Source organism: Platalea leucorodia (genome assembly GCF_965183815.1).
Source record: "Platalea leucorodia genome assembly, chromosome: 21".
NCBI classification, from domain to species: Eukaryota; Metazoa; Chordata; class Aves; order Pelecaniformes; family Threskiornithidae; genus Platalea; species Platalea leucorodia.
The window spans coordinates 6,838,306-6,857,445 of NC_138843.1; the positions used below are offsets into that span (position 1 = coordinate 6,838,306).

The 19,140-nt window shown below is 44.9% G+C and overlaps 3 protein-coding genes across 11 annotated transcripts in view; 2 read left to right on the plus strand and 1 right to left on the minus strand.

Moving 5' to 3' along the window:
* The window catches only part of SPPL2B (signal peptide peptidase like 2B), a 34,537-nt gene extending 26,119 nt beyond the window's left edge, over nt 1-8,418 (minus strand). For all 5 annotated transcript variants that reach the window (XR_014230290.1, XR_014230291.1, XR_014230292.1 and 2 more), the window contains exon 1: nt 8,291-8,418. Coding sequence is in view for 2 of the 5 variants with exons in the window: in XM_082331062.1 (XP_082187188.1) it covers nt 8,291-8,347 (57 nt within the window). In the remaining 3 variants the exon portion in view is untranslated. The remainder of the gene's footprint in view (nt 1-8,290) is intronic.
* Nucleotides 8,419-8,455: 37 nt separating this feature from the next.
* Nucleotides 8,456-12,929, plus strand: LSM7 (LSM7 homolog, U6 small nuclear RNA and mRNA degradation associated). Of its 5 annotated transcripts, none has more exons than XR_014230293.1 (5): nt 8,456-8,556; nt 8,931-9,021; nt 10,602-10,673; nt 11,843-12,048; nt 12,430-12,929. XR_014230293.1 is itself a non-coding variant. In XM_082331066.1 (5 exons), exons 1-4 carry the CDS (start codon nt 8,512-8,514, stop codon nt 11,983-11,985), a joined length of 351 nt encoding a protein of 116 aa, XP_082187192.1. In that variant the 5' UTR covers nt 8,456-8,511; the 3' UTR covers nt 11,986-12,020; nt 12,430-12,929. The 5 variants fall into 5 exon arrangements, 3 of the variants coding, with proteins under 3 accessions (XP_082187192.1, XP_082187193.1, XP_082187191.1); XR_014230294.1 differs by having other exon boundaries at nt 12,590-12,929; XM_082331066.1 differs by having other exon boundaries at nt 11,843-12,020.
* A 156-nt stretch (nt 12,930-13,085) lies between these two features.
* LOC309599536 (kelch-like protein 23) lies at nt 13,086-17,909 on the plus strand. The gene is made up of 3 exons (XM_082331064.1): nt 13,086-15,950; nt 16,684-17,095; nt 17,318-17,909. The coding sequence occupies exons 1-3, from the start codon at nt 14,972-14,974 to the stop codon at nt 17,628-17,630; spliced, it is 1,704 nt and encodes a 567-aa protein (XP_082187190.1). The 5' UTR covers nt 13,086-14,971; the 3' UTR covers nt 17,631-17,909.
* The last annotated feature ends 1,231 nt before the right edge of the window (nt 17,910-19,140 follow it).

A 19,140-nucleotide genomic window follows, 5' to 3' on the forward strand; every position in this document is an offset into this window, starting at 1 on the left:
GGAGCTACATCAGCCTTTACTGCAGCTGCCTCCACACGGGGAGCAGCCCATGGTAGCAAGAATAACCCTAGTTGGCTTAATCATGGAAATGTCACAATTCTCCTGAAGAACTCCAGGAAACCGAAGTAACAGAACGCAGATCCTGTAGGAATTTGGAGAAAGAGAAGAAGGGCTGCAGAGAAAAGTAAACATAGTAACACGCAGCAAATACACCAGTTTAAGGCATCTTCTCAATTGTGATACACTGTATGAAGTCTGTTTATTCAGCTAAGTGTTCTAACCACATCTAACCGCAAGAAATGCTCCTCTTAGAATCACAGAATGCTTTGGGATGGAAGGGACCTTTAAAGCCCACCCAGTCCAACCCCCTGCAATTGGCAGGGACATCTTCAACCAGATCAGGGTGCTCAGAGCCCCATCCAGCCTGGCCTTGAATGTGTCCAAGGATGGGGCATCTCCCACCTCTCTGGGCAACCCCTTCCAGTGTTTCACCACCCTCACCATGAAAAATTTCTTCCTTGTGTTCAGTCTAAAAATGCCCTCTTTTAGTTTAAAACCATCACCCCTTGTCCTGTCGCAGCAGGCCTTGCTAAAAAGACTATCACCATCTTTCTTGTAGGCCCCCTTCAAGTATTGAAAGGCTGCAATAAGGTCTCCCCGCAGCCTTCCCTTCTCCAGGCTGAAAAACACAAAACCACAAATATTTTCAACTTCCCATCCCTACAAAATAATACATAGCGAACATAGTAATTCCTTCGGCTGGGGCTGCACGGCTAGAAGGCACGTCCCCTGGGTGGTGGATAGGGGATCCCTCTCTGGAGGGTGCACCGGATAAAATTGAAGAAGGTGCCGTGAACCAACGCAGCCTAAGGGAAGGCCACCCTGACAGAAAAACCACTGGCCCTCCAAGTCATGGGGGTTGGGCAGGAGGCCAACTACCTCCTCCCGGAAAAAAAAAAAAAAAGTTGCAGAAACGACGAGCATCAGAAATGGCGGGGATGGAGAAAATCGGTAACGAAGTGAGGAGGAGGAGATGGAGCTGGATCGGTCGTGTCCTGAGGGGGAAACCGACGGAAGACTGCGCTGTGGCCCTTGACTCCAGAGCACGCAGCCGCGGACCGATCGAAGTGGAAGAACGATGTTCGCGCCTTGTGTGCCTCCTGGCACTGAGAGAATTCAGATTCAGATTCAGAACATAGTAATTTCCTCATTATTTTGATTATGTCAGATTGTATCAGGCCATTTTCCAGCAAAATTGAAAGACCTAGGGGCTACACAAGGTGACTGGTCATCACAAGAATTACTTAAATTTAATTGTTTTTTTTTTCCCCTGCTACAGCAGGTAATAGCAAACACTTCCTTATTACAGAGTTATTCACCAATCTTCTTATTCTTCATGATGAGCGCTGTTCTTTTAAATGTTTCCTTCCCTGCGTACAGTGACACAATTTTGTGAGTAGCAGATATATTCCTCATCTTCCACCCAAATAACCAGACCAAAAATGCCTACAAGACCATATATAGAACCTGCAAAAGTAAATATTTTTGTGGAGTTGATGCAGTTGCTTGTACACCAAGTCCTAGCAGGTATTTACGCAGGCAACCAGAAATCAGGGAGACAAACCAAGCAACCGTGGAAATATGTGCAACTTCCCTACCACTAGTGGTGGTTTTATTTAACTTTAATTAGTGGTGACTTCATTCTCATATTAACTGAATGAAAAGAACTGTAAATTCTCCCTGCCCTCAGAAACTGTTGAAGAAGCACAAAGTCTATTACGCTGTCTACTGTTACGGTTCTTGCAGTCTAAGGGCTCTGATACAAGTCCTCCATCCTTTTTCCTCCCGTTTCTGAGTGACAAATGGGTACCTCATTTTGCTTCGCTCTCTGACAATAGGGTCTTTTCCTTGCTGGAACCAGAAGGCATGCAGAATTTAATTTTAACATCATCCAAGTCACTATTAAGCTCTATGGGATACTTCTATGGTCTTCAGGGCAGCAACAAAGGGGTTGCAGGCACTGCCTTGGGCGTAGTGTCTGTCAGGCACCATCTCCACTAACTGTAGAAGTGTAAAGTTTAAGAACGCTTTCCTTTATGCAAAATACTGAACGTCAGCTCCTTGGTACCAAGCCTGCTCACGTGCATTCTGCAACCCATCTGGTAAGGTTTGAACACCACCACATTAAGAATTCAATTTAAGATTAAGTTTTGACCATTGCACAGTTGCTGCAGGAAGCTTTAAATGCTCCAGATAAAAAAATGTTCAGATACAAAAGAAATGCTCAGAAAGTAGGACAAAAACTAACTTTTGAGGGTTGGTTTTGGGGTTGGTTCCCCCCCCCCCCCCCCTTCCTTTTTAAATTCAATTATACAAATCCAGATCAATACTTCTTTTTGAAGAACGAGTGTCTTGCTGATCTTCAATTACTGCTTCAGAGCCTCACAGACCTCTTACAGAGCAACTTCAATGTTTAAGTAGTGCTGTCTGATAATAGACTATAAAAAGACGATGCTGAGAGCAAATGCAAATTATATCTGCCCATTCATCAGTGAACCCAGGACCCAGGATGAGCAGAGGCCGTCAGTTCACCACCAGCAGCAGGTTCAGGGAAAAAAACAAAAACAAAAAAACACCACCACCTCCAAAAAAAACCCCAAAACAAAGGGGAAAAAACCCTATCTTGTCTTTCTACCACCCCTCTTCATGTCCAACTGTCCTCTAGCCACAGATCCAACTCCTCCCTTCCCATTCTTCCTTGTCTCTTCCTCCTGTCCAGCACTCTTCAACAAAACTGAAGTCATTGACTGAAGACTGGTTTAATTGCTCTATTGCTCAGATTTAGTTTTCCCCAAGCAAATCACTTTGTGCCTACCAGAACTGATGAAACCTTGCTCTGGAGAGAAACACAACGTAATATCCCTAACCATCGCTGCTACTGAATTAGACAGAAAGTTGTGACAGACTAATCTGTCAACATCTAGTTTAACATTCATAAGCTAAACAGACTAATGATTTGACAATTATACAGTCACACTCTTACAAATACATCTTACACATTTGTTTCTCCAGGTAGCAGCTGAGAAACAAGATGCTAAAGATGACTGGAAGCAGCAGCAAAGTTGCGTCTTAACACCTTTGTTCAAAAATCCACTAAAAGAATCCATCACTCTCACTTCTCCCTCTTTACTTCAAAGCCCACCACACAGAAGTTACCCTGCACGCCCAGGAGACACCCAGGGTAAAAAGATGCTTTTAAACATAAAGAATCTCCACACTGCCTGGAGGATAAATGATGCCATTCCACTGCAAGTTGTCAGCAAAGCAGTAAAGAAACATCATCCTAAAAATATACAGGAGGCAGAGATTTTTATATTTAGCTCTTTTGTATATAATTGGTCTTCGGTAACTCATGCAGCAACTTTTTCCTTTTTTTATAACATTAGCGTTCATTAAGTGCTCTAAAATCTATTACATTTGTCCTGAAGTGTGCTGGGCATGGCAGGTTACACCGTTTATTTCAGTGCAGACTAAAGCCACTTGAGCAAAGTGCAAGCCTACAAGACACAGCTATTTCTGGAGGAAAGGAGACACTGTTGTGCATATGCAGTGAGGAAAAAATGTGTTTAGCAAAAAACTCCAACTATTTGCCATGGTGGACTTTTAAAGTCACATCTGAGCTATCCAACCATAACGCCTAAACCCCTTTCAACAAAAGGAAGTAATATTGAAAAAGAATCCATTATCATCATCATCATTATTATTATCTTGAATCCTACTTTCAAGAGTAACAAGCCACAGAGACCCAAATACAGACAAAAGACCAGAACGAAAGTGTTTCCTGCTTATTGTTACAGGATCTGACTGGGCTTAAAAAACCCCAAACTACAGAGTAGCTCAGTTTTGAATATTACATGTACAACTGCCTCCAAAAGCATCAGGCAGTTTTGCAGGAGCTAGCTACCTGTAACTGAACAGCTTTATGCATTTGAGAAACAATCAACCTGTAGAGCTAAAAGTTTTACATTTACAAGATATAAGCTACACATCTTTAAAACAAGAGATTAAGTATAGGGTGTGTTGCTACATCTCCATTTAGATAACCATTACTGGAACTCAAATGGCACACTGAAGACACTACCACACAATTATGCTTTCTGTGCAACTTAATGGATGTTCTTTAAAGAAATATTAAGAGAATAAAAGGTTCCTAATGTGAAGTGCTCAAAACATTTTAGAAGCTATGTGGTTTTGTGTGCCAAAAGCCAAGTAAAAATCAAGGATGAGAGGAATTAAAGAGAATATGAGCAGTGCTAACAGCAGAAGAGGGTGTACAGAGTTTTAGAAAGTCCATGGAGGATGCGGATTAACGGACGTTTTTACAAAGCAATTATCCCTTAGCGTCAAAGCACAGTTCTGAAGTCTGTTAACAGCCACTACAAGTTTGTTCTTATCCTCCCACCTAAACAGAGCCACAGGCATCAGTTTCTTGTTTCAGTACCACAGGGCTTTGATGCTTCCCGTTTTGTTTTTATTTATGTCACTAGGTATCAGACAACAAAACTAAGTTCAAAGCAGTGCAGCTGATGCGCTGGGATGGTGGCAACATTTATGATGGTTCTTAGTTCCTAGAGATCACTCTGTATCCTAGATTAACCCATGAGAAAATGTAATCTCCTGTGCAGATCCTATACAATGTTCCCACAGCCCCCAAGGGCTCTTTTCCAAGTGTTTGGATATCAAGCCCAGCCTTCTGCAAACACTGACAGAAAAACAACAGCTGTCGTGACAATATGGTGTTTTATGATACTTACTTCTTACAGTACATATCATTTAGAAAACACTACAACAAGCTTCAATAGGAACAGGCTTCCTAGCCTCAAACAGCAGAAGTAACTTCTCCCAGTTAAGCAGGGAATTACCTATTTTCCATAAGGAGAGAATATTTGTATTTAAACATTGTTACCAATCAGGCATCCATATTCAACAACAGTGCCATGTCACAAGCAAGACCTCTGTAAAGCTGGAAATCTGCTAGAATCACAGCTTTATGAAGATTGTTGTATAATTAACACAAAGCAAAGTGTTTTATATACAGCTACAAAACAAGGCAAAGGTTTTCACGCAACAGAAGAGTAAAGTCTGAGGGCACAACTTAACAGGCAGCTGAGCCAATCTAATTGTGGCATTCGAAGAGCTCTGAACCTCATCAGACCCTTCCCTGGTTTATTTAATGCATTAAAAGACCAGAACACTCCCAAGTTTTTTGCTGAGTTAAGTTTTTTTTGTCAGGTTCAGAGCCAAGCACTGGGGCTTGCAAGTTAAATGATGGAAGAAGGCGGAGAGGAGCAATTCAGCTCACCCGTATTTGAAGAAACTGCAGCGTGAGTGACTGAGCCAACCTAGTGGCTCATTCTTTTTTGTTCCTCCCTGCCTCTGTCCCCAAACTCACCTGGATGCCCCATACACTGTTTCCACTTTCATCGTTGGTGAAACACTGGAAGGGGTTGCCCAGAGAGGTGGGAGATGCCCCATCCCTGGAAACACTCAAGGCCAGGCTGGACGGGGCCCTGAGCAACCGGATCTGGTTGAAGATGTCCCTGCCCATGGCAGGGGGATGGACTGGATGGGCTTTAAAGGTCCCTTCCATCCCAAAGCATTCTGTGATTCTGTCTCAGACAGATTGGTTTAACAGACACTAGGAGCTGTGTTCCTTGAAGAAGGAATGAACGAGCTACGCCTACTCCTACAGCACGTATCATGCAAGACATGTAGCGGAGTTCCCAAGAGCTGCGGTGTGTTCTTTCCCATGAACTGCACTGATCAACTTAGACAATCGATAGCAGACAGCAAAGTTGCACACAAAGAAAACACTCCTTCAACAAGCACTGTACAGCGGAGGGAGTTTCATATTGACAATGAAACAACTCCATGAGACTAAATTGTCAACCACCATCTTAATCCAGAATTTCAGTCTTTTCGACTCTTCGGACCTACATCATAGAGTGCTCTGATTTTAAATACAGAAACCATCACCTCAACTCAATATTCTCCTGAAAGCTAGTGTAGTGAAGGCCAGCTAGATTCAACATGCTCACTGCAGATCATGTTACTATATTCTTCGTTAGTCACAGGCTCATGTCTATCTGCTACTGTTACAGGACAACTGAGAGGTAGCAATGCCATGAAGGAATGGTTAGAATGAGAGGGAAGTTACATGAGAAGCAAGGACTCAGATTCCAAAGCGAGATCTAAGCGCAGATTGTACTTGGATCTCTAGGATCACACCCCTCTTCAAGTGTTCCCAGATGAGGGCCCAGATTTGAGAGAGCCATGCTTCGGCAGCCAAGCTGTTCCTTCTCCCTATATAACTCAAGAGTTTAGAAGCAAATGTGGACACTACCTCCCCCTGTCCCGGGGGAAAAAAAAAAAATCCTAATATCCTATCTCAAGGAGGGAGACAAAGATATATTCCAAATATGCCCAACAGCACGAAGACAAGAGTAAGCCATTGATGATGAGTACAGCTGGTGCACAGCAAATGCACACAACAGCTCATTGCGAGAGTTGTCAGCTTTGTCCCCCAGAATAACCCCATCCATCAGTCACTGGTGTACCACGATAGTACAGGTGCATCAGAGCACTCCTCTCTGCCTGAAGCAGAGGATGATGTACTGCCTAAAACCATACCAACAAGTGCAAGTACAAGAGATGTAGAAGTATTGCAAAATACGAGGTATTAAAACAATTTTAAATGAGCCAGCTTGGCTAACAGAAACATATTAGCAGCATACAGTAAATTCGCTTTTTGCTGCTGCAGCAGGACTGTTTCAGCACTCTGGCCAGCCTGTTCAAGGCTTGCTCAAGCACGTTAACGCTATTCCGCTGCACAAACATACTAAATGACCTGCTTACAGAAAGGAAGGATGCTGCAATGCATGAAGCTAAAGCCAAGATCCCCCAGCATCCACCAGTGGACCATCTCGCCTGCTGTCTTTCCACACTGTGATGTGCTCACCTTTTCCAGACTGATGGATCAAACTGACTCCCTGCCAGTCCTTTACCTGTTCTTATATCTTATTAATTTGTGAGGCCTATGCTGGTACTACCAGTCCACTTGAAACATTAACAGAGATGCCAAAATGCACAGGGCATGTGAGGAATAAGGAAAGGATGATGCAGGAAAAGACGATGGAGGAAAAGAAAAAAAGGGGATGATGCAGAAATAACAAAGTTAACTGCCAGCCAGACCATTCTGTAACTAAAGATCACTGGCAAGGAATCAGTAAGGAGACAGGTATGGAAGAGGGAAAAATTAGACTGTCGTGTTAAAATGTTACACCAATAATGCTCAAGAAGACACACTACCCTCCAAATTACCTAATAAACAGTTAAGAACTTTAAATGACAATTCAACGTTTTCAGAACACAAAACACCTGAACTTAAAATACAAAAGCTGTGTACCATGCAATACAATAACTAAAGAAACACTGTCTCCTGGATCAGGATTACATGCCTAGTTTGTCACACCCTTAAAAATTTATCCCACAAAACTTATCAGTATTGTAAGCAATGAGAACGCAAGACCCAAGACAGGCTACGGGGTCAGGTTCAGCAGAAATCCCCTTTCTTTTCTGCTGGCTGCTTTCTCTGAGCGAGTCTGGCAGTCGGGATGAACCCAAAGCCAGGAGCCGTCCCTGCTGCGAGGATCCCAGCCCCAACCCTAGCTGCTGGCCTGCACACTCTTCCTGAAGGACTGCCAGAAGGGTGCTGGTCCCACGGGGCCTTGATGTTTTAAGAACTATGAGGAATATGCTGTTAACCATGGAAAGAAGAAGAAAAAAAAAAAAAAAACCGAACAAACCCCAATATACATCTATACAAATACTGCTGCACGGCGGAGGACACACGCCACAGAGGTGGGGCGCAGCCCGGGGTACGAACGATGCCGCCTTCCTTCCCCCAGAAGCAGCGGGCCACAGCTCGGTCGTTAACGCCCCGCGGGCCCCCCGCTCTGAGGGCAGCGGCCCCCTGCTGCTGCTGCCGGGCAGCCCGGGGCCTGCTCTGCCCCGGCACCAGCCGCGAAAGGCGACTCTCAGACCGAGAAACACCGTCCGGCCAAGCGAGGCCACCAGCACCATCGGCCCCGCCGGGGCCCCGGGACCAGCGTCAGGCCGGCGCCCGGCTTTGCCCGCGATCGCTCTCTGCCCGGTTGCTGCCCCCATCCCAGCAGAGCTCCCCCCGCGGCGTGGGGCCCAAGGAGCTCCCCGGGCCGGCGCAGCCGCTCACCTGCGGCAGAAAATGCAGGAGCAGCCAGACGCGGAGCCGGGCCCACCGCGCCGCCATACCGGGCCCGCTGCGCCGCCCTCCGCTTTGTTTCCGACCGGGCCGGGTCGGGCCCTTCCGCACCGCGTAACCCAGCAACCCGCCCCGGAAGTCCCGCCCCGCGCCCGTCAGCCGCTAATGTGCTTCGCCGGGGTACGACGTCACTTCTGGCAGCGGCGAATGAAATGGCGAGCGTCGGCGGAGGCGGTGGTGGCGCGGGCAAGATGGCGGTAAGGAGCGGGCTTTCCGCGGGCGCGCGGCCTCGTGTGAGGCGGCGGTCGGGGCCCGGACGCGATCGTGGCCGCTCAGGGGTGAGCCCGGCCCGGCCCGGCCCGGCCCGGGGCGGTTTGTGGCCGCGGGGGTCGTGGCGGTGCTGCGCAGGCCCGCCCGTCCCCTGGTGGCGGGCCGCCACCGTGCCGGTCAGCCCGGTCCTTCTGCTCGTCCTTCCCGTGGAACTGTGTCCTGGGGCGGTTTCCGCGGCCGCGTTGCAAACAGCGTTATAAAAAGAAGCGTTATGGGGTATATGTACCTATGTAACTGGGGGGAAGAGCGGGGCAGGGGAGGGTTCTTTTTAATTCAGGTTGCCTTTGCTCCTCTCGTTTAGGATAAGGAGAAGAAGAAGAAGGAGAGTATCTTGGACCTGTCCAAATACATCGACAAAACAATCCGAGTGAAATTCCAGGGTGGGAGAGAAGGTGAGCCGGTGCTCGGCCCCGGGCTGGGGACGAGGCGCCTGCCTCGGCAGCACGAAGCTTACGCTGCGTTTTGGTGTTTTTCCTTGCTCTTTGCTTGTCGGCTTTTGCCTCCTCTGGTCACCTTGCTTGCTTTCAAGGAAAGATGATGAGTAGTGGGTGCTTTTATTTATTGCTCTTTGCTGTTACCAGTGTGAAGCTTATCTTCTTTAGCTTTTCCATTAATCCCCTAGCTGCAGTTTTATCCTTATGTTTCATCCGTGCACCTTTCTTTCATCTTCTTTTATTAGTTGTTTTCAACTGTCTTGTTTCTTTTGGCTGTTTTTCACATTGAAAGGGTGCACTTAAGGCAGCAAAGAAACATTTATGGGTGTTATGATTAATACACCTGTCATCCCTTTCATCTCTTAACATGCTAAATGTGCCTGGAGTTCATAAATTGTTTCAATATGTTTCACCATGTCTTTTCATCACTTTCAAGGCTCTTACGTCGTCGTTTCCCCACCCTTACGTGCTCCCTTGCTGTATCTACAGCTATCCATCCCGGTGCAGCTGATCGTGCCGCTTGCATACTGCTTGGTTGTCTGATAGTTAACAGCATGCCGTGTGGGAGATGCTTGGCAGAAGCTTTTGCTAAAGCAACTAGGTTTGCTTTTAAAAATCTCTTAAAACCCCACTGGGACCTGATGCTTATGAGGTTTTGGAAGTTGCTTGGACTCCTTACTGATAAATGTGGGTTTTGGGTGGGTTTGGTTTTGGTAGGTTTTTTTGTTTGTTTGTTTTCCAGTTTTTGGGCAGTTGACAATTCCATTGAATCTGTTGGTTTAGATTTTCTTCTCAAAAAATTTCACACCAAGTTCCTTTATGATCTTCATATAACGCTTGGGATTGTAAGAGTCTCTTCTTTGATTTGGGCTGTTAGCAATGATAGTAATGCTGGTAATCCACAAGTATTTTTCAAACTGGGAGATCATTCTGTGTGGTCTTGCGATTTATTTAATGATCAGTCTTCTGGAATCATGTTCTGTTTTAGGACAATGTGCTTGTCTGTCTGCAGTGCATTTCTGTGAAGGCAGCACTTATGCTAAAGAGATTGTGTTCCAAGAGGACACCTGGAAGATGGGTTTTCTGAGGAAAACACTTCAAAATATTACAGTCTTGCCTCATTTTTTTGCCATACCCCTTTGCTAAGGGTGTTTATTTGGTTTTGGGGTTGTGGTGGTTTGTGTGGGGTTTTTTTGTGTGGGGGTTTTTTTTTTTTGTGGTGTGATTTGTACTGATTTGTTATGCTGACGTGTTCTTAAAATGCTGCTGAAAACACAAATGTTAACATCTTGAAGAGGATCTTTAAGAATTAGTTGAAAAACCTGTAAGTTTCAGTTGGCACAACACAAACCAGGTTCTCGTGCATTTGCACTTTGATAAAGAGGGCGCTGTTTAATATCTGTGGTCTTATTTGCTTGATAGCCTTGCTTGAAGGAGGGAACAGAGCTGGAGAGCTGGATGTGTCCTTTGCGTGGGCTTGTGTTGCTGTATACCTGGTTTTGGTCTCTAATCATTGTTTTGTGTGTGGTCTTCAATAGCAAGCGGTGTCTTGAAAGGATTTGACCCTCTTCTGAACCTTGTGCTTGATGGTACCATTGAATATATGCGAGGTAAGTAATATGCTATCTGTGTAAAGCCCCCTTCCCCAATAATTGTCTTAACAGAAATCTTACAGCTCTGTGAGTGAATAACCAGGAACTGCAGGTTGACATCATCCGAACTGAGACATCTTTATGATAACTACGTTGTAAAGAAAGGGATAAGATAACAGATTAAGCACATTTCCTGTGGTAGAATGTTCTTGGTAGTCCTTACTTGAGCTCCTCTAACTCATTTGGCGCTCTTGTCCTCTAAAGCTTGAATAAACCAGTGTCTCTCTTCAGATGAGGCAATTGTCCTTGCCTGTGTTTATACTGCTGGAGGGTTGCCGGTTAGCTCAAACCAGGAAAAGCATCTCGGCAAGAACTAGTATCTTACTGTCTTAAACTCTACTGTAAATGCAGTCTTTGCATTTCTGTGGAACGAAAGCCTTCTATAGCTTCTTGGAGCTAATAGAACTGTAGGGCTTTTTTCTGATTATTTGTTTCTTTTTCCCATCTGAGGATAAATACTCCTATTTCCCTTTCTCCTTTCTGAAACAAAATTTATTGTATGATAGAACAGCGTTTTTGAAGAGTATTCTCTTGCCTGCTTACAAGGAAGCACCTGAAGCTTTAATTTTGCTCTTGGAACGGAGTTTTAAAAGATGAATGTAGTGCATATTTATTGAATATATTGACATCTGAAGGAGGGTAGAATTAGTTATTGCTGTGTTCAGTGTTTGTCTGTCCCCATCCACAGCCTTGCTTGGCTTGGTCTGGGAATGGACCAGTGCATTCTGAAGTCAGGGTCTTTTTCTGATTTGCATTGATCCAAAAGCGTTTGTCTATAATGGCATTTGAAATGGGATCGGGAGCTTTTTTTAATCACTTGTATGTATGCTTGCGGTTAGATGAATGAAAGGGCCTTTAAATTCTTTAAAAGATATGTGTTCAGCTTTGCATACAAAGCGAGGTTCTTTTATTGCTCACTGTGGCATGTGCTACTTTGAAAATTAGTAAATGGGTAATGTCTTGAAGACATCAGATATTACTGCTGATTCACTTTTATAGTCCACGTGTTCAATAAAACAATGCAGAGATGCCTGGGAAAAAAGCGAATGTCTGTGCCTTTTGAAGTTGATGGAATTTGGTTTGTTTTCCTTATGTTGCCATTGTAACTGTGGATCTCTGCTTTTCAGATCCAGATGATCAATACAAATTAACAGAAGACACACGTCAGCTGGGACTTGTGGTCTGCAGAGGGACTTCTGTGGTTCTTATTTGTCCGCAGGATGGAATGGAAGCTATTCCAAACCCTTTCATTCAGCAGCAAGATGGCTAATGCTTTCTTTGGGTTGTCTCTGAAGACTTTCAAGGGTACAAATCGTCGGAGAAAACTGTCATTGTGTGAGAAGCTTCCTGTTTTGGGGGGGAGTTTGAATGTGTATTCGTTAGTGTGAAAGAATGGTCAGCTTTTATTTTTGTGGCTTTCCCTAAATGATGAGAGGATGGGGTATGGTGTGTAAGAAATAAGTTCTGATTTCTGCCCCCCCCCCCCCATAAATGTGTAACTACATTGTTTAGAGCGGACAGGAGAGAATATATTGTCATGGAATTGTCTGAGACCCTCTTGATCTTGTGGGTTTTGAAACAACCACATAAAATTAGTAAAGAATGCCCTGAATATTGGTTATATTATTTACATTTTTAAATACATTAAAAAATGTATTTAATCTAAATGAATCTAAAGCCTAAATACATTAGAACATGTTTTTCTTCCTCATAGATGTCCAGACTCAGCTGGGAAGCATTGTGTTGTAGTCTTCCTGCTGTTGAGTTCAGCTTCTTTTCCCTGCTTGCTCCAGCACATGCAGGAAAATTACTTTCCTTGTGTAGTAACTTGTCATCACCTGTACAAGCGGTGTAGCTAAGAAGGTCTTTTCTAGCACTTGTTCCAGATCTTGTGCGCTGTGATCTGTGTATCGGAAGGCTCCCACATTTCTACAGAAGGACTGGACTAACTTCTAGGATGATTCTTGGCTGAGTGACATGAACCTTATGGAAGTATGTGTTCGATACTTGGAATTTTAGGGGAAGAATATTTAAGATCGTAATGTTCAATTGTAGGCAGTGTCTGGAAATACTGCATATTTTTATATTGTAGGTATCCACTTGTGGTTCTGCTTGTTATAACTTGATTTGTAAGTAAACATTTTTATTTCTTTTATACTGCAGAAATAGCAAGATTTGAGGAGTTTCGAGTGAATAAATACAAATTAATCTGTTCCTAAATGTCTGGTTTTTAGTCTGGAAAAGTGCTCTACAGCTGACATTGCAGTTCTCCACATCTGTAAATCTAAATTAAATTTGTTCAGGAGGTGCCTAAACACAGCAGAATCAGGAGGGACCAGATCAGAAGCCATGCTCCACTCTAAGGCAGGAAATGGAAGAGAAATGATTGAGAGCATCTGGTCCCTTTTCTGAGGACTCGTGCATTTCTGTTGGGCATTTTAAAGACTGCCCAGTAAAGGATATGTGCCTGTAGGCTGTATCTAACCTGCTTCTGCCACCTGCTTTTCCTGAGGACCCTTTATGAGGAGGCTGTGGCAGAGTAAGTTGTTTTGGTGGCAGCAGCAGTCTTGTTCCTAGAGGTTGTCAAGAAAACCTGCCAAGGACAGGTTGTATTGGCCGTTCGTTTTGGCAACAGCACGGTACTCCCATTCGTAGCCTTTCTGGGGCCAGCTCTAAAATAGATGGGACCTTGAAGTAAATAAATTCTAGTTCAGTGTATCTGACTTTTCCAGGAGGCTATGAAACTAGGGGCCAGTTGTCTTGGGTGGCATATTGCCTGTGTAAACTTGAGTGCTTCTGGATTTTCATCTCCTAGGCGTTCATTCTTTGGGTGCTTCACAGAACTGTCTGTAGAGTCATGCTCTTTCCAACAGTTTTTTTTTTCTAACACTACAAAGCTTGTTCTTCATGCAATTGCACAATTCAAAAGACACTCCTTATTTAGAGTGTTTGGAGCAGAATTTGCTTGCCATCAGCCTGAGTAGAGTCTTGAACCCTCCCTTAGGTGGGAGAGAGATTGCTGGTTGTTGATCCAATAACGTGCTGCACCATCTCTGCGCTCTTGTGGAGCATCTGAAACAGACCTGTTGAAGCTCTCTTGAGTGGATTCCAGGCTCTAGATGCAGAGGGTACAGAGAGATCTGCTTGGAGATCTGTCTGAAGTCATGTGTCAAGTGCACAAACTCTGGAGAAGGGCATGTTCCCAGCATTCCCTGCTCAGTTCATAGGTTGCTCAGTCTGCATTGCAAGATGCATGGCGGTCCTTTTCTGCAGGGCAGACTTCTGGGTTATATTTGGGAGTCAAGTACCTGAAAATAATATGAAAACGATAGCTGAATTTTAAATGTGTGTATGCTTTTCTATTGGATTCATTCCTAAATGTGACTCTTTATAAAACCATTTGTAACAGCAGTTTTGCAGAAGCCTCTTCCAGAAGTGCAGGAGGGAACCTCCAGGGAAAAAAGGTGCTCTTGATGCAGATAGCACTATTCTGCTTGCTGAACTCCACCAAGAAATGGGACTGAGCCTTGCTGGGATTGGCTCTTTGGAATAAGGGGCACTAGTTCAGGGTCACTATGCAAATCTCTCCACTTGATAGCTCGGTCTAAACACTTTGGAAGAATTCATGGTGTGGAACCAGTGAGCTGTTGCTTGTGCTGTGACTATATTTGGTGCATTGAGATTGAGGATGACTGAATGTGTGGCAGCCATCGGGGTCTGAATGGGGGCTCATTCCTTCCCCCCATCCCTTACTAAAGTATAAAGTTAAATATATACTAAACACTGAAAGCAATCTGGAATTTGATATTAAACTTGAACTGATGAAGGATTTGGCTTTGGGGAAATCAGTGTTTTTTCCCAGGAAGTCTTAAAGCTTTCCTATGTTTTTGATTTGCAGAAGTGAAAAGTGTTGTAATGGGTACTCTTTTCCAAATGGGTTCAATGTTCTACAACTTCTTGCTATTTAGTCAGTACTTAGGAAGGTTTTTGTTTTCTCCGCTTTCCTCCTTGTAGTTCAGGCTCTTTGCTTGGCTAACAGCTCCCCTGATTTGCTGCGGTCTTACATGGCTAAGGTAGATGCCAATTAAATCTGCGGGTTTTTTTGGTTATACAGCTCTCCTGCTATTGCTGCTCTGAAAGCAGGAGGAAAGCCTGAAGAGCAAAGCAGGAGGGTAGAAAACATTCTATTTTTAGGACAAGATTGGCTTATCTTGTATTTATCCTAGCTAGGGGGATAATGTTTCCAGAGACCTCACATGAGTAAGGGCTGCATAAAGGCTGAGTTAATTTTAACTGCCTGGCAGTCAACAAGCATGGAGTCTGCAGAAGAACCAGAGGAGCTGGGACCTCAGACAGAAGTGATTGCAGACACAGTTCTTGAGGTTGGAGAGAGACTCTTTCAGGTCAGCCGTAGGGCACTGTCAGTACACAGTCGCTATTTCGAAGCCATGTTTTTTGGGGGGGCAAGAGAGAGCTCTGAACACCACATAGTGATCAGAGGGATTGATGCGGTGCCTTTTCAGGCGCTGCTTGAGTTCACTCGCACAGCCCGAGTGCTTATAGGTCAAGAAAATGTGACCAGCTTACTGGAAACAGCTGATTTTTTTCAGTTTGACAGGGTGAAACTGTTGTGTGAGAAATTTCTGGAGAGAGAGCTGCATGTTTCCAACTGCCTGGGCCTGATGACCTACTCACAGCAATTTGCCTTTATAGAGCTGTATGTGTCTGCTATGAATGTGGCTCTCACTCACTGGGGGGATGTGATGTGCCAGGAAGAATTTAAGGCACTACCCAAAGAAATGCTGATGCAGCTCCTAAAAAGCGATGACCTCTTCGTTTCGCGAGAAGATGTGGTTTTTGACAGTATTATGAGGTGGATAATGGAGGACCCAGCAACGAGAGAGGAAGACTTTCTGGATTTGGTGGGCGAAGTCAGGGTCACTTTTCTGAGTTTGTCCTTCCTCGATATCTTGGTGAAACGCAGCAAGCGCCCCGGAGAGACAGATACCTTTTCCAGATTAATAAAGAAGTTAGACAGCTGTCCTCCACCCAGCTGGCAAAATACGGAACTGTGTCCTTACGCTAGTCGGAGCTATGACACCTTATATGTCCTGGGAGGAAAGCATGACAAGGAACAGCAAGAATTATTTCTCTTTCAACCTAAAACAGGGACCTGGCAGGCTTGTTCTCCACTGCAGCGCAGGAACCTCACCCAGTATGCAGTGGCAGCAGTAGGTAACTTACAGAGAAGTGGGACTGAGCAAACGCAAACAGAATTTGAGGCCGAGAGACCCAAATGCAGGGAGTTCAGCTGCTTCTCCTGTAAAACTGCATTGTTCAGCATTGCTAAAACCTCGTTTGTGTTCATATTTGTTCAAAGAATGGTTTTAGTTTCCTTAGTCCTGGCAGAATGTTAGACAAGGCTGAATATTTCTTTTCATATAGCAGAAACTGCTGAACGCCTTACATTAGCTTTGTCTGGAGTGTGTCTAATGACTTCACTCCGAGCAGCATATTTTTTTGGCCTTCTCTTTCATGGTGGTTTTGACAGATGGTGACTTCTGATTTATAGTTGCCATTAAGTTAAACTTACCCACGGATGTTCTGAAACCTTCATGCTTGGAGACTTTCAAGACAGCTCAATACCATGGCTTCCCTTATTTAGTGTTGGTGATAGTCGCGTTTCAAGTGGGAGTTTGGACATGGGATCCCCAGAGGTTCTTTCCAACCAGTGTTTCTGTGATTCTGTTCGAGAGTGGGAGCACTTACTGGAAGGACTTACTGCATCCCGTAGGCCCAGCATATCTGGGCAGATGAGGAATCAAATACTGCAAACTGATAGAAAGAGCAGTAATTTTCTCTGCTCATTTTGCACCTCATTGGCACGGCCTAGGGAGAAATGAGAACCTTAGTTCTCAGGAGCAATTTTCAGCCTTCACGTAACTGATACTTTTCTCTGTCTTTCCAGGGAGCTTCCTTTTTGTGACAGGAGGATATTTTCGGGATGAGTTTGTGTGGTATAGTGTGGATTGGGTGCTTATCTACAATTGCTTGGACAATAGCTGGCTGGAAGGGCCTGCCATGAAGAAGTCCCGCAATAGCCATTGTGCAGTAGGAGCAGGGCTCTACCTGTACGTACTTGGAGGGAACACAGATGAAGGGATAATCCCTGCAGTGGAGCGCATGGCTTTGACAGAGTCAGAGTGGGAAAGCATGAGTCCTATGGCTCAACCTGTGGAGAGAGGAGATGCGGTCAGTGTGGGAACCAGGATCTATGTGGTCTGTGGCCTGGATGAAAATGGACATGTATATGATGGAGTGCAAAGGCTGAACACAGAGACGGACAGCTGGGATGTCATCTCATTCTCCCCACTTCCAAGGTAAGAAATAATCTTCTGGGACCTGGCAGGAGAAGAAAGGTTCTAGTGTTGGTCCTGCTCCAAGAAGAGGTTGGACTGGAGAAATCCAGAAGTCCTGTCCCACCAACACTTCTGTGATTCGCTGTTTAAACAGGACTCTTGAGAGGAGGACCAAAGTCGCACTGAATATTTCAGAGGCCAGATCTTTCTGTTGATTCTGATCAAGGGTTTCTTCCCTCCCAGGTATGACCTCTGCATCACATCACTGAATGGTGCTCTGTACACCATAGGAGGAGGAGCTTTTCGATTTGATGTGGAGACAGATGAATGGACCCAGGTGGATGAGGAGTGCTTGGCCCAGAAGTTCTTCATGGGATGCAGCACTGTGAATGGACAAATTTATCTCCTTGGACAGAGGAAGGGGAACGGTGCCCTCCCCGTTGTAGTCCTCTTTGATCCCTACATTGATATGTGCCAGGTCATAGATTACAAACTCCCTTGCCCCCTTCCTATTCGTGGGTGTGTCTCTGTGCGAAGATTTGATACATGGGCATGAGCGATGCCAGATCCAGCATAACCAGAAAGTCATGTGCTTTACAGCTGATAGGATTTAGATTGCATCAAGTTTGGTCTGTGAAATTTTTTAATTTTGAAAATAAATCTGTTCCTTGGTAACTTTGTCCTTTTTTTCTACCTGGCAAATGAACTTGAAGCAAAAGCCAGTGAAACCTTTGTGTCTACACAAAGGTTGCAGGTCATTATTGGAAACAGCGGTCAGCGTTATCGCGCTGGCATAAACTCCTCAGGGTTGATGTTAAATAAAGGGCTGCTCTGACCTTAAGCCTCTGTGGTCTTTGTCCTTTGAACAGCTGGGAGAGACAGGAAAGTCATTGCATCAATATTGTAGGAGTAAAATAATAAATTAAATGTGGCCTTAATTAAAGACTGCATATGAGGGTTTGATGGGCAGGACTATGGAGTTAACACAGCAGTAGGGGAGAGATCTCCAAGGGCGCTGAGGCCTCCTGAGGATGGAGGAGCTGAGGGAATGGCTGCCACATGAGTCTGCTTGACTGGATGAGAAGGGGAGAGTGCAACAGCACTGACCCAGGAGGTTGCACTACAGCAACATTGAAAGGAAAATGTACTTAAAGAGTTCCTGAGCTGAATGATTATCATCTCCGGAGACTGGGAGAGGCCTTAAAAACTGAGAGGTGTTGGTTAAAAGCAACCCAGCCACTGTTAGAACTATGGCAGGATGGCAGGAGCTATTCTGTTTGGGCCTGCAAATGTGGAGCCCTCTCAATCCAGGCTGGCTTCCGCTCCTCAGCTCTAGTCCATCTCTCGGCCTCCGGTCAGGCTGCAGCACAGCCCGCTCCATGAGCTGAGGGTTGGTGCTTCCCTGGTGATGAGGCTGGCAGCAACGGAAGGCTGGGCCTGTTCTTTGAGTCTGATGGCTGGTCATACTCCTGTGCCTTGGAGGTTATATAAATCTTTTAAAAGCTGAGATTCATGTATCATTTGGGGCTTTAAAAAAAAACATCATCCTTGATAGACAGGGTGAAATAATTCCTGGGCAAACCCTTACACCAGGTATCCTAATGCCAGCAAAGAACAGCTAGTCCAGGCTGGGCGACATCCCTCTCACGGCCCAGGTCCCACAGAGACGGGTGGCTGCCTTTCAGCATTGCTTCCTGCAGCTGGGAATGTCAAAATCCTTCAAGGGAATGCTGCTGGCTCAGTTCCTTCTGCCTTTCTCCTGCACGTCTTTCCTGACTTTATTTATATTTTGCCTGGCATAGGTCTGGGAGATGGACCATGGTTCTTCACAGCAGCGTGTTTTAGTTACCCCATCCTTCGTTCTCCACCTCTTTGCGTTTCTCAGGAACAATTTCCCCTGGTATATGTGTAAAAGGTGTCAGACTCCTTGGAAGCGTACTCAAAGCCTGAATAGAAAACATGTTTTAAAGACAGTATTTGCAAGTTTCTGGGTATTGTTTATGGATGTATAGATGTAGATTTATCCGTCCTCTCTGTTTTCTGACCCTTTGAGTTAGCAGTGATGT